At 56.8% G+C, this 12,113-nt stretch overlaps 2 protein-coding genes across 10 annotated transcripts in view; one reads left to right on the forward strand and one right to left on the reverse strand.

Moving 5' to 3' along the window:
* Positions 1-12,113, forward strand: part of ZMAT4 (zinc finger matrin-type 4) — a 101,840-nt gene that overhangs the window by 81,366 nt on the left and 8,361 nt on the right. The gene's annotated exons all lie outside the window — the stretch shown is intronic.
* TCIM (transcriptional and immune response regulator) lies at positions 907-2,510 on the reverse strand. The gene has a single exon (XM_005510840.3). The coding sequence runs from the start codon at positions 2,265-2,267 to the stop codon at positions 1,947-1,949; it is 321 nt and encodes a 106-aa protein (XP_005510897.1). The 5' UTR covers positions 2,268-2,510; the 3' UTR covers positions 907-1,946.

The following is a 12,113-nucleotide window of genomic DNA, read 5'->3' on the forward strand; positions in this document are numbered from 1 at the left end:
GTGGCAGATGATGCGTTGGCGTTGGTGGCACGTGGCTACATGTGAATATGGGCACAGGGACGTCTGTGACCGTGGGAAACGGGTGGTTGGTGGGGATGTGACCTGAGTGGGTGACACAGCTGCAGCCCAGCGTGGGGCGCTGCCTTGGGACGGGTCAAATGCCGGAGAACCGGGTTTCTCTGAGCAAGGCGGGTTCTGAAGAGCTCCAGAGCTCCTTTCCGAGGCCCCTCCCGGGGCAGGTGTGACCGCGGCAGCCGAGGGACTTTGGGAGCCCCAGGGCGCTCGGGCAGCTCCGATCGCGCCCCGCGCTTTGTGCTCCCAAGCGTGGGCATCTCAGGGAGTGCTTGGATACGCTTCGTCACTCCATAAATAATTACAGTTATCTATGCTATTAAGTCATTTAAAGGATTTTTCTAGTCTCCCTGACTTACAGGCGATTTGGACTGTTTACTGTAGGCAAAGAAACAGGCCGGTCTATCATTCTTCTGAATCGTTTTATCTTTGTTGCTCTAAGCAGGGTCATGGGAATGTTTTTTATAACCCAGCAGGTTATTAGAGGACATAGTTATAAATAACTAGTCTTGGCTATTTTTGACTATTTTCAACATACTCCAGCACAATGCTACGGCATAATATGCAAAAAACCCGAGTCCGATGCCAGAGCGTTTGTAACTCACTCCTGCTTCCTGGGTGATGCGGAGCGGAGTCTGAGCCCTCGGTCTGCTCTGCAAAGAGCCCGAGGAGCTGCCCCTCTGCGAAATCTGAGCCGACTTTCTGTTACACTGCTGGGAAAGTGTGATTCTCCTTTATTACACAGAGGTGTTCTGCTCTTAAAACAGAATCTGCATGAAATGAGCCGACAGTGTAACCCTGCTCCTCCAGAACCCAGAACTTCAGACAAGAGAGTTTATGTTTACTTCATAATTTATTAAGTTTCAGATTGCCATATGCAATAAATTATAGTCAATATAATAATAATGCTGTCATAAAATATTACCATGAAGTACTTGTCTAATAGCTATTGTAATTTATACAAATAAGAACTGTAGTTGTGATATTTAGATTTCTAGTGTTAATGTGAACAAAATACTAAGGAAGTTCACAGTAAATTCAGGGAAATATGTCATTATTATTGCTTTTGTGCAAACAGTTGATAGTGCACGCGTACAGGTTGAGAAAGAACAGGCACAGTTGCACAGTGTGTCTCTAGAGCAAATGCATTCCCTGGAGGCTGAACTGGCTGCACCAGAAGGTGCACTGCCGCGCGTGTTACTAGTGCCCAGCGAGCCGTGATCAGCTGCTGGTCGGTCTCCAGCACGTCCCTCCCGGCCGGCAGCAGGCACCGAGGTGACACAGGGAACAGCGAGTCTGTCCAAAGGTCTCGGGTCGCACCTGGGTGTGCAGCGTCCTCGCTCTGCCGGGCTCTGCCCGCCACGCTGCGCCGGTGCCGCTGCCGCCGTCAGCGCCGGTGCTGCTGCGTGCGCCGGTGCTGCTGTGTGCGCCGGTGCTGCTGCGGGCACCGCTGCTGCCGTTGGTGCCACTGCTGCTGTTGGCACCGCTGCTGCCGTTGGTGCCACTGCTGCTGTTGGCACCGCTGCTGCCGTTGGTGCCGCTGCTGCTGTTGGCACCGCTGCTACGTTGGCACTGATGCTGCCGCCGGCACCGCTGCTGCGTTGGCACTGATGCTGCTGTGTCGGCACCGCTGCTGTGGTGGCTCCGATGCTTGTCGGCACCGCTGCTGTGGTGGCTCCGATGCTTGTCGGCACCGCTGCTGCTGTCACCGCGGCGGCTCGCTGCGTGCTCAGCGGGGCTGAGCCCCGTGCGGTCGGTCAGGTCCCCGTCCCGGCAGCAGCCCGCGGGGCCGTGGAACATGCCGCCTGTGGCGGGGGGGTCACTAACAGTCCCGTCCCGAAATGTTTTCCTCCATTTCAGCTGCCTTTGCCAGCTCAGTGAATTTTAATGGAGTACTTCCGAAATGTTAGGAACTGGAGCAGTTTGTCTTTTCGCCTCTGCTTTAGAGCCATTAGCGCTCTGGTTTTCTCCTCCAAGTCCTGGTCGGTGGCAAGGATGATCTTGGCTCTTTCCTCCGCCTTCTTGTCCCCAGAGTTTTTGAAGAGTTTCTGCAGGGACTCTTGGTTGATGCTTTCGAAGATGTTGGCCACGGCTTTCTTGCGCAGGGCCGTGTCGAAGCGGTAGCCGTGCACCGAGGGGCTGACGCGCAGGGACGTGGACATGGCTGGAGTTCTGCAGCTTCTCTTTGCTTTCATCTACGTGCGGAGCTGCCGGGAGTGCCCGGAGGGGTCGGTGCTGCGCTGGCTCCAGCGCCCGTATTTAAAGGCAGTCTGGAGAAGAAGCCAGAGGGCTCAAGTTACAGTGGTGAGATCACGCTGATGTCAGCGCTGAGCAGTCACAGGCGAGTTTAACAGTGAAGTTGCCAACTTTCCTGCGCTGTGCAGCGAGACGAGAAGTGTTCTGTTTCTGCGATGGGACGGTTTGTCGTTGACTCGCTGCAGAATGAGCTTCGTGCAACTTCCAGCATTGCGTGGGACTTGGAGCTGGAACATCTCAAGCTCTGCTTCTGGCCTTTGTTGCATGCGGGAAAGCTCTACATTCAGAATATATAATATAATGAGCAGTTAAAACTGCAGGTGAGAACTGTCGCAAGAGGTGCTAGCTGCGAGGCTGCGCACGCAGACCTGCCGTGTGTCTGTCTGCTCAGACCGCCGTACAGCGCCGCAGCAAGACCTGCTCAGGCCTGGCCATGGGGTGCTTTCTGCTGCTGCCCAGGTGATGCAGGTCCTGCTCAGCACTCCCAAAGCTGTGTTTTCTAAGTGCCCGTAGTGTCCCCGATGTGACACCACGGAGCTGCCCGGCCTCACGTGGCGATGTGTGCAGCAGGTTTAGTCTCTGCAGCAGCGGTTTGTTGCCCTGCTCCTTTTTCTTTAATTTCCAGCTCACGGGCGCAGCTCCTCGGCTCCAGAAGGGCTTGTGCTCTCCACCCTCGGCCAACACCAAGCCCTGGGCTGGGAGGACTCGCTCTTAGTCACACTGTTTAGTTCTGGGCAGCCCTGCGGGGCTGGACAGGGTGATCCCCACGGGTCCCCTCCAGCTCACCGCGTTCTGTGGGTCCGTGGGTGCCTCTCGTGGGCTGAGGAGGAGGGGTCGGCTCTGACCGCGGACAGTCCTGCTGGGCTTCGAAATCTGGTATTACTGAGTGCAGCTAAACCTGGCCCAGGAGGGCAGCGGGTACAGGAGCCGCCGGAGGCCAGGGAGCCAGAGATAAGTGTATTTTGGTTAATGGCCGAAAAGCAGCCGGACGGTGCAGAGGCGCTGTTTGGAAAGTTAGCAGCGTGTTTACTGCCTGCGCCGTTACTCATCCCCACAGAGGTGTCCAGAAACAGCCCCTGTCCCCGGGCCAGGCCGGCGGATGTGGCTCCAGGGGTTTCCCACATCCACCGGGGAGCTGTGGACGGGACCTCTGACCACAGGGACATCCCCCAGCGTCCTGCCACCCACATCCCACTGAGCACTTCTGTCCCTTCGGACGGAGCGCGGGACACGTCTGAGCGAACGCCGCGATGCAGAGCAGCCCAGGTCCATGTGCCCGGCGGCCGCGCCGCAAAGAGCAGAGAGCAGGGTTAACTGGTAATGGCACAGCCGGTGCCCGGCGTCCCCCGCATCCCGCCCAAGGACGGGCTCCCGCCGGTCCCGCGCCCTTACCGGCACCAGCTCTCCCTGCACATGCCTGCGATTGTTTTTCCACCGTTTCTGCATTGTTGTCATTGTGCGGGCGACTTTTTACAAGTTTGTCTGAATTTCTGTCGTATGTGGTAGCTGTTACGTGCTTTAGTGTATAAACAACTGCTTCACAAAAGCTTGTGATTCTCCTTCTGCCAGGAAGACTTGAAAGCCTCTCACTTTGCTGTAGTCTTGCCGAGTTTGTGAGAGTTACACATCAGCTGCTGTTTGCTCAACATTTGCAGGGCTGGTGAAAATCCACCCTGAGAACAGGATCTTTTGGTGTGTCTGGCTCCCGGTCTCTGCCCGCGAACCAGCCTCGTGTTTTATAGACGCCTGTTAACGTGAAATACGAGGGGGAGCAATAGGAACATGGCCTGTAAAAAATGCCCGACCAAAACGCTAAAGGTACTTTGCTTTGCTGGATAGATGACACCGTTCCAGAGGACTTGGGGTAAAACATAGCGCCAGGAGATCAGCCGTGATCTTGTGGCTGTAGAAAATGAGCCCTTTGCCAGGCACGGTTTCCCCTGGTCGAAAACGAGAGCATGGTAACATATGGCTGCTTTTCACCGCTCTCAGTGCACGTGGAATCATCCGCAGGTATTTGCAGAGACGTGGCTGAGAGAATAAATTAGCAATATTTGTGGAAGATACGAGCTCAGAAAAGTGTCTGCCATGGAAACCGAGAATGGAGCTGCTGCCTTAGGAGAAAGACAGCCGAGGGCTGCCAGGATGAAGTGTTGTCTTGTGAGCTCATCTTGTGCCGAGCGGTAACAAATGCCTGTGCTCCCCCGAGCTTCTCTGCCCCCTTGTATAAATGTAGTTGCCTTGAACTCCGGCGCAGAGATGGAGCATGCCTCATCTGTCTCTTTCCAGCGACTTTTGTTTCTATCAGTCTTCCAATGCTGCTTTCCCAGTAATGCTGAGGAGGAACTACTCATGTGTTGGGTTGGAGTGGAACTTCAGACAAGGTGCGATTTCTATCATAGTGCTCCTGCTACTATGGTATAATTGCTTCGTGAAACGCAAATGCTCCATTTCACGCATTAACAGGAGGATTAATTCCTATCCCCACCCTCTCTGCAGAGCGGCTCAGCCGCATCCCTAATTGCTCCTGACGAGATGATGGGTTTGGAGCGGGGGGACGGGCGGGTTCGTGCCGAGGTTTGGGGCAGCTTGTCCAGCCGGCACCGTGTCCTGGCCCGCGGCCATGGAGCGTTTGAGGAGGAGGTTTCTGAGTTATTGCGGGGCAAGCCCAGCCTGCGGCTCCGCGGTCAGAGCCAGCGGCTGCTAGAGGGAACGGCTGGAGCGCGGTGACCCAGCGGCCAGGTCTGCGGGTCCGAATACACCCGCAGGCTGCTCAGGGCAGAGCTGGGAGCTGCCGCAGGATCCGACTGTGGGACAGGGCACCCGGAAACCCCCAGAGCAGGAGGGAGGCCAGGACAGGAGCAGCCAGCGCCTTTCATGCAAACCCCTGCAGAGAACTTGGTGTGCGTTTATGTAACTGTCCAAAATCACTCCAAAGAAGGGAATCTGGGATGCCTTTGCGCTTTGCCAGGGCATGTTTTGCATAGCTTTCCTTTCAGCAGCCTGCCTCAGCCTGCTCGGCTCGTAACACCGCGCTGGTGTTGAGGGGCGCAGCATCGGTGCTGCAGAGACCTCCCAGCCATGGGCCAGGTACTCAGAAACTGAGGCTTTGGAAGGGTGCCTGCAAGGCTTTGGGACAGGAGAGGAGGGTTAAATTATTGCCTTTTACATACATATATGTGCTTTGTCTTTAGCACATATAAAAATCGAAGCATCTGCGATGCCCGGGAGCCTCAGGCCAGCTCTGCTCTCCCCGTCCTCTCCCTCGCCACGTGTGCTCAATCCTGGCTCGCTTGCAGCCTCTGCTTCTGCCGGGCGGCTGGAGAATCCCGACCCCTCCAGAATGCGGCTGCTGGTGTTTGCTGGGAACCGCATCAGAGCCGGAGCCGCGGCTGCGGGACGGCCGGGAGGTCAGAGGCTCCGCTTCACCGTGTTCCTCGCAGAGCCCACATTCCTGGGGATGCTCAGCCACCCGTGTGGTGCGAATGGCGGCGCCTGCGCCGCTCTGCCCGCCCGCGGCTGCGTCCCGCGCTGGCTGCTGTGCCACGGCTCCACCTGGGCTTTTCCGCGTGTTTGCTGTCGGGTGGGTTTTCTGTGGTTATTGTTTCTTGAGTAAAGCATCGGGGAGCGTTCGTCCCATTTCTTATGGCAGGATGCCCTGCCCTTCTCTTACAAAACCTGAGAACTCAACGTGGCTGTGTGTGCTCCCCGTGACCTGTCCTGTGTCCCCAGTTCAGGTGTGCGGTGCAGTGGGATGGATTTCAGCAGCAGTTCTGCTGCAGCTCAGCTGATGGGAGGTAAAGACGTTTCTCAGACAGTCCCACTCACACAACAAAGGAGAAAAAAGCTGCAGGTTTTCAGACAGCAAAGGCATGATTAATGTGGTTACATTCCATATGAAAGTTTTAATGGGGGAAAAATTGTGCTGTGTCTGTTCAATACTTTTTTTCATCCTGCCTATGAAAACGAAATGAGGTGCTGGTTTCTGGGCTGCTGGGGCGGGCGTTGTCATGTCGGGCGCAGCCTGCAGGGCGTTAGCTCTGCGCCGCAGCCCCCGCAGCCCAGGCCAGCAGGAGCGTTTCTGTCACCGCGCGCCCATCGGCCGCAGCTCTCGGCTGCGCCAGCGCTGCCCTCGGCCCGCGAGCCCCGCACCGCACCCGGACCATATAAGAGTAAAACCTGTGGTGTTACTGGTAATGAATGTCTCCTCGTTTCTCGTAAATTCTCTGCTAAATGTACGATCACTAAGTTAATAATGCAGTGGAGGGCATAATGAATAGCCAATTACAGTAAGTAAATCATGCCTGTTAAGAAACAGAGCAGAAACAGGAACTTCGGGCCCTTTTAAAAGCCAGAACCGTTTTAAAGCGGCCCCATGTCCAGCAGAGCTGAGGACACGTGGACACGTGTGCTGTCACGGGGGCTGGGGACAGGGGACAGGCTGGATGTTGGGAAGTCACAGGCAGTTTCTCCTCTTGCTTGAGGCTCCCCAAAGGCGCCGTGCAAAGGGACCCTCAACGTGCTCAACGCGGTGCTCCCCGCGTGGAGGGGACGCACTGCTGGTGGGGCGGGCGGCAGATTGGCAGCCAGAGCATCTTCCTCCTGGGTCAGCAAGAGCACTCATGGCAATGAAAGTTTAGACTGTCAAGCACGAACAACCTTTTTCTTTCTTTGCTGAGTTTCCTGTTTGATCTTCCTGAGGGTCCCCGAGCAGCCTGGCCAGAGCAGGGCCAAGGCAGAGCTGTCTCCAGCTGTCAGACGGCTCATTGTCTGCGGCTGGGGACGGGCTCACGGGAAATCCTGCCGCGGGGCTGGGCCGCGGGGCTGCCTGGGGTCATTGGCGCAGCCCAGCCCACGGGTGACAGTACCAGACACACGTCCTGGTGCTAAGTGTCCCCCTCCTCATGGCTCTAATCTCTGCCCAGCCGCTTCCTCTCTGCAAAGGGCTGGCAGACAGGATGCTGCCTTTGTCCTGCTGCGGGGCCCTGGCTGTCACCATCACTCCCGGAGCCATGGTGGCTGCAGCCCAGGGCTGTGCACGGGGGGCAGTGCCGGATCTGGGTAGATGTGCAAAATGTCCTGGCACAGCATCCTGCGGGAAGCCGGCTCTTAGAGTGACAGGGATGCAGGCAGGGCGGTGGGGATGCTCAGCAGCATGCGGACATGGGGGTGTTAAGCTGTGGTACCTGGTGAGGGTTGTTAAAATGGGAAGGCACCTTCCCTGCAGAGCTCTCAGCCTGAGAGCTGGTTGTGATCTGCATGTGCTGCTCGTTCATCTGCTCTGAGCGCACTGCTGCGGAGCAATAGGGCTGTTTCCCAGCTCCGGGCCGCGGGCGGTGACCGAGCCCTCACCACTTTAACCTTCTGAGGCAGTTTTCAGCTCTGATTTGAAAATCGCTGTGCTGGTCCGTGATCCACCCAGGAGCGAATTAAAGGGCATTTCCCTGGTGAGGAAAGAAGCACATGCTGTGAGCAGAGGGACCCGAGCTGGGTCCTGGCTCAGAGGGACGGGCTTTGCCAGCAGAAAACCTGCAGATTTAGGTTTAGTCCCTTAATCTTGTGGCCAAGCAAAGCAGGCGCGTGGCACAGGTCGCTCCCGTCCCGGCCGCGGTTTGGGAAGAGCAGCGTGTACCTGGCAGCAGCGTGCAGCCGGGGCTTGGGGACATGTATTCGAGTGGCGCTGGGAGAAGAAAGCTGGTAATCAGAGCTGCTGGAAACACCCAGCCTGCGCCTTCGGAGATTTACCAGGGCACCAGCCAATATGTAAATCGTGTGGGAGACTCGCTGGGAACTGCGGTGTTATCAGCCTTGTAGTTGATTCCTCCAGTAACAAAAGAGTTCCTTGGAGAAAACAGATGGTGTTTGCCTCCTGTCGCCCTCTCCCATGGCCGGGCAGCTCTCGCTCGGTACCTGCTGCAAAAGCGATTTCTGCGATGGCGCTGCTGTCACCGGGCGGCTCTGCAGCCGAATGCTCCGCAGGGCCGGCCTGCCGGACCGCAGGGGCTGCTGTTGCAGACCGGCTTTCGGGGGGCAGGTTTTAATGCTGAGGCATCGCGGGGGTTTGCAGGGGTGTTGCGGGGATTTGCATGGTTGTTGCACAGGTGTTGCGGGGATTTGCGTGGGTGTTGCACAGGTGTCATACGGATTTGCGTGGGTGTTGCACAGGTGTTGCAGGGATTTGCATGGTTGTTGCACAGGTGTTGTGGGGATTTGCGTGGGTGTTGCACAGGTTTTGTGGAGATTTGCGTGGGTGTTGCACAGGTGTTGCAGGGATTTGCAGGGGTGTTGCACAGGTGTTGTGGGGATTTGCGTGGGTGTTGCACAGGTGTTGTGGGGATTTGCGTGGGTGTTGCACAGGTGTTGCAGGGATTTGCGTGGGTGTTGCACAGGTGTTGCGGGGATTTGCAGGGGTGTTGCACAGGTTTGAGACCTGCGCAGCTGCTGGAGCCGCGTTCGGGCTGTTCCCGGGAGCGTTCGGGGTTACGGCAGGTTATGAACGGCTGCCGGCGGCGGTTTTCCCCAGCCGTTGCAGGCGGCAGCGCGCGTCAGCTGCCGCTCTGCCGAGCGCTCGCAGGGCTGTAAAGCCCATCCCGGGGACAGAGGTGACACTGGCACAGCAGTTTCAGCACCGGTCTGTGCCGGGCAGAGCCAGGGAAGGGAGAATCCCGACCCCTGAGTCACGGAGCGTGCAGCAGGACACGGACCCGCTCCGTCCAGCCCCGAGGATCCCCGCCTGCCCGAGCAGCAGCCCCTGGCAGACTTGTGTAGCTCTTGCAGTGATGCCTTCTAGATGTTTCCTGACAACCGCGCTGCCTAATTGTTATAATCTCAGTGACTGATGCCTTGTTTACAAGGGAGCCTTGTCTTTGTTCTCGAGATCTGCCCTTGAATCCTTGTCAAGTGTCATTGCTAGTTTATGGGTGTTTTGGTCTGTCTGTGCCGGGTTATTTATGCAAGCACTTCAAACAAAGAAGAACGGTTTTAGGACTGCGAGTTGACTGCAGCTCTGTGTAGGAGGGGAGGAGGACGGAGCTGTGCGCAGGTTGGGCACGGGCCGGAGCAGCACACAGGGAGGCGGAGGGAGAGCCCCCATGCTGCTCCAGCCCCGTCCCCTCTCCCTCTTTTATATCTTACATAAGAAACCCTGAAAAAGAAATGGGTCAGTACCCATTTTCAATCTTGCTGTCATCCTGGCGCTGGAGCTGTGTGTGATGTGACACTCCACGGCCTTGGCCACATCACCCAATGGCTGCAGCGTGTAATTAATGTGCGGAAACGCGAGCGTGGGGCCATATGCGTTTTCCTTAATACATGAAGGGGCCATTTAGGTGGAGAACGCTGGGTAAAGCAGCTCTCGTGCGGGTTGTCTGATGCTGATCTGAGCGCTTCCAAGTGCCTGGGTCGCTCCGACCTGCTCGCTTTTGCTCCGCGAAAGCGTCGAGGAGGAAAGGCTGAGCAGCACTCCTGTTTTTGGGAGCAGCGCTGCTGAGGGCTGGAGGGGCAGGGAGGGGGGGCAGGGGAGCTCGGGGTTTGGGTGTTACGATGTGTGTGGGTCACTGCTGCTCTTCAAACCACCAGTTGTGTGGCTGGTGCCCGCTGGCCCGCGGGCGGCCGCGCTTTGGGATGGCGCAGGAGGGGCTGGGGAGCCAGCGGTGCTGACGTGAGGCACAAATTAAAACCAAACACACTGTTTATCAGTAAACAGCGTCGGGCATGACGTTGAGTCAACGAGGCCGGTGACCACGTCCGCAGAGCCCTCTCCGTGCTGAAAGCTGAGTCAGTTCTGCCACGATGAGGGTTGTGGAAGGAGCGTTTCCCAACGCTGTTTCGGGAAACCTTATGGAGAAAGTAAACACAATCCAGCAGATGTCTGACCCCAGACCCTGCCCGTCCGCAGGCATCCTCACCACGGCGGCGGCTGGGGGACAGAGGACGCGGTGCAGCGGAGGGGACGGCGCTTGTCCCCCTGCAGGGACAAACCTGGGGGCAGCCAGATGTCCTCAGTGCTGCGTTTGGCCAGCACGGGGGTGAACACTGAGTCTCTCGTTGAGCACATGAATTGGGAAGAGAAAGGGTTATTGGCATTGCTGCCGGCCCCTGCCGTGCCGGGCCGTGTCCCGACTCGCCCGTCTGCTCGCGGGCGTCCCACTGCGCCGAGCGCGGCGCCCCGCGGGGACAGGGCTTCCTGGAGCCTTCTGCTGCCCTCAGCGCCGCGGGCTGCTCTCCTTGAGGAAATGTCTTTGATCAGTAGGAATTAAACCAGGAAAATATTTTCCATTTGCGTCATGACAAAAACAGCTCAAGCTGGGCGTGATTGACTGCTGAAAAACATCGGAGCAACCCCCGTGCCGTTTCGGAAGGCTTCCTACTGTTCTTGCGTACAGTAAACACTGAATATATTTAGCAGCAGAGCCCAGCATGAGACAGCCTCTTTCTGCAATAATAGCAGTGCCTTGTCTGCTTTGGTTTTCTCTTTTCCTAAGGAATCGGTTAGGCAGAGCTCTCGGGGAGCCGGGTTCCGAGGGGTGGCCTCACGCCTTTGTTTGCCCGTGTTTACCCGCTCTAGCAACCGCGCTGAGCAACTCTGCAAACAGGCGCTGGGGCGGCCGCGGCGCTTCCTCCGCGTGGCAGCGGTGACATGCCAGCGGTGACACGCCACCGCGCGACTAACCCCGGCTGCCGGCCCCAACGGCCGCTCCCCGCCTTGGAGAAATCGGCCCTGGCCGTCGTTCCCCTCAATAGACCCGTCGTGTGCCCAGAGAACGGCAAACGGGGCGCAGCTTTCTGCGCAGGAGGCTGAGGAAATGGGGTCTGTCCGACAGTATCACCCCTCAAGTACTGAAATGCAAAGCTGGTACAGCGGGGGGAAGAGGCGAACTGGAGGACGGGATGTTGTTTATTGCAAATCTTCGCGTCAGACGCTCCAGCTAGCCCAGCTGTCCCAGTTACCCTCTCTTGATTTTATACGTGCAAGTAATAGTCATGATTTAATTATTGGAAAACCCCGTATTTCATAATAATGCACTTTCTTCATGGTATTTATTATTCAATTTGCTCTATGTATGATGCAAACTGCAGCAGGAAAAGGATGCTGGCAAGCGGCCTGTGGCTGCCTCGGGGTGCTGCGGCGCCGTGTCCCCAGCACGATGGGACAGCCCTGTGTTCAGCACCTCTGTGGCGATGGCTTCGCAATCTGTTCCTGACTCTGCTTCCATATTAGGTGTAATTCAGCAGCTTCTCTCTCTTCCTTCTGTGCCGTAATTAGCACTTTTTGGCTTGAGTCATGTCCTCTAATCATATCGGGAGAGCGGTGGCGCCTGCCCAAGTGAGGAACTCCCTGGGCCGGGATCAAGCGCTCCTGTCGAGGGCTGGTGTGCTGTCAGGTCTGGGGCGAGTGGCCGCACAGAAAGGAGGCGAAGGCGAGTACTTCTGTGCCCTCCTGGGCACTTAAGGAATGTTGGTCATGAAATATTTTATAGCTTACGAGGAGCTCGTCAGGGAGCCAGGACCCGGGTAACGGGGAATTTTAATTATTTGGATATTGATGGACATAATAAGTGTGCAGCAAACCACAAAGGGAAACCCGTGGCTAGAGGGGAGAGTGAGATTGATCTATGCACAGTATGTTAAATAACCTAAATTGTTTGGAGCATCTTCTGGCTCTGGTTCCAGGAGAAGAGCCAAGCGTGATAAATAAGGTCGGGGTTGGGAAGTGTCTAGAATCCAAATGTTTGTATTGCTGTTCGATTTCAAATATTCACGGGGACAAAATCGGCAGGAGCGGC

The sequence above is a fragment of the Columba livia genome, chromosome 25 (genome assembly GCF_036013475.1).
Source record: "Columba livia isolate bColLiv1 breed racing homer chromosome 25, bColLiv1.pat.W.v2, whole genome shotgun sequence".
Classification (NCBI taxonomy): Eukaryota; Metazoa; Chordata; class Aves; order Columbiformes; family Columbidae; genus Columba; species Columba livia.

Coding starts and splice junctions, on each gene's coding strand:
- TCIM (XM_005510840.3), bottom strand. CDS start 2,267: ATGAAAGCAAAGAGAAGCTGCAGAACTCCAGCCATGTCCACGTCCCTG.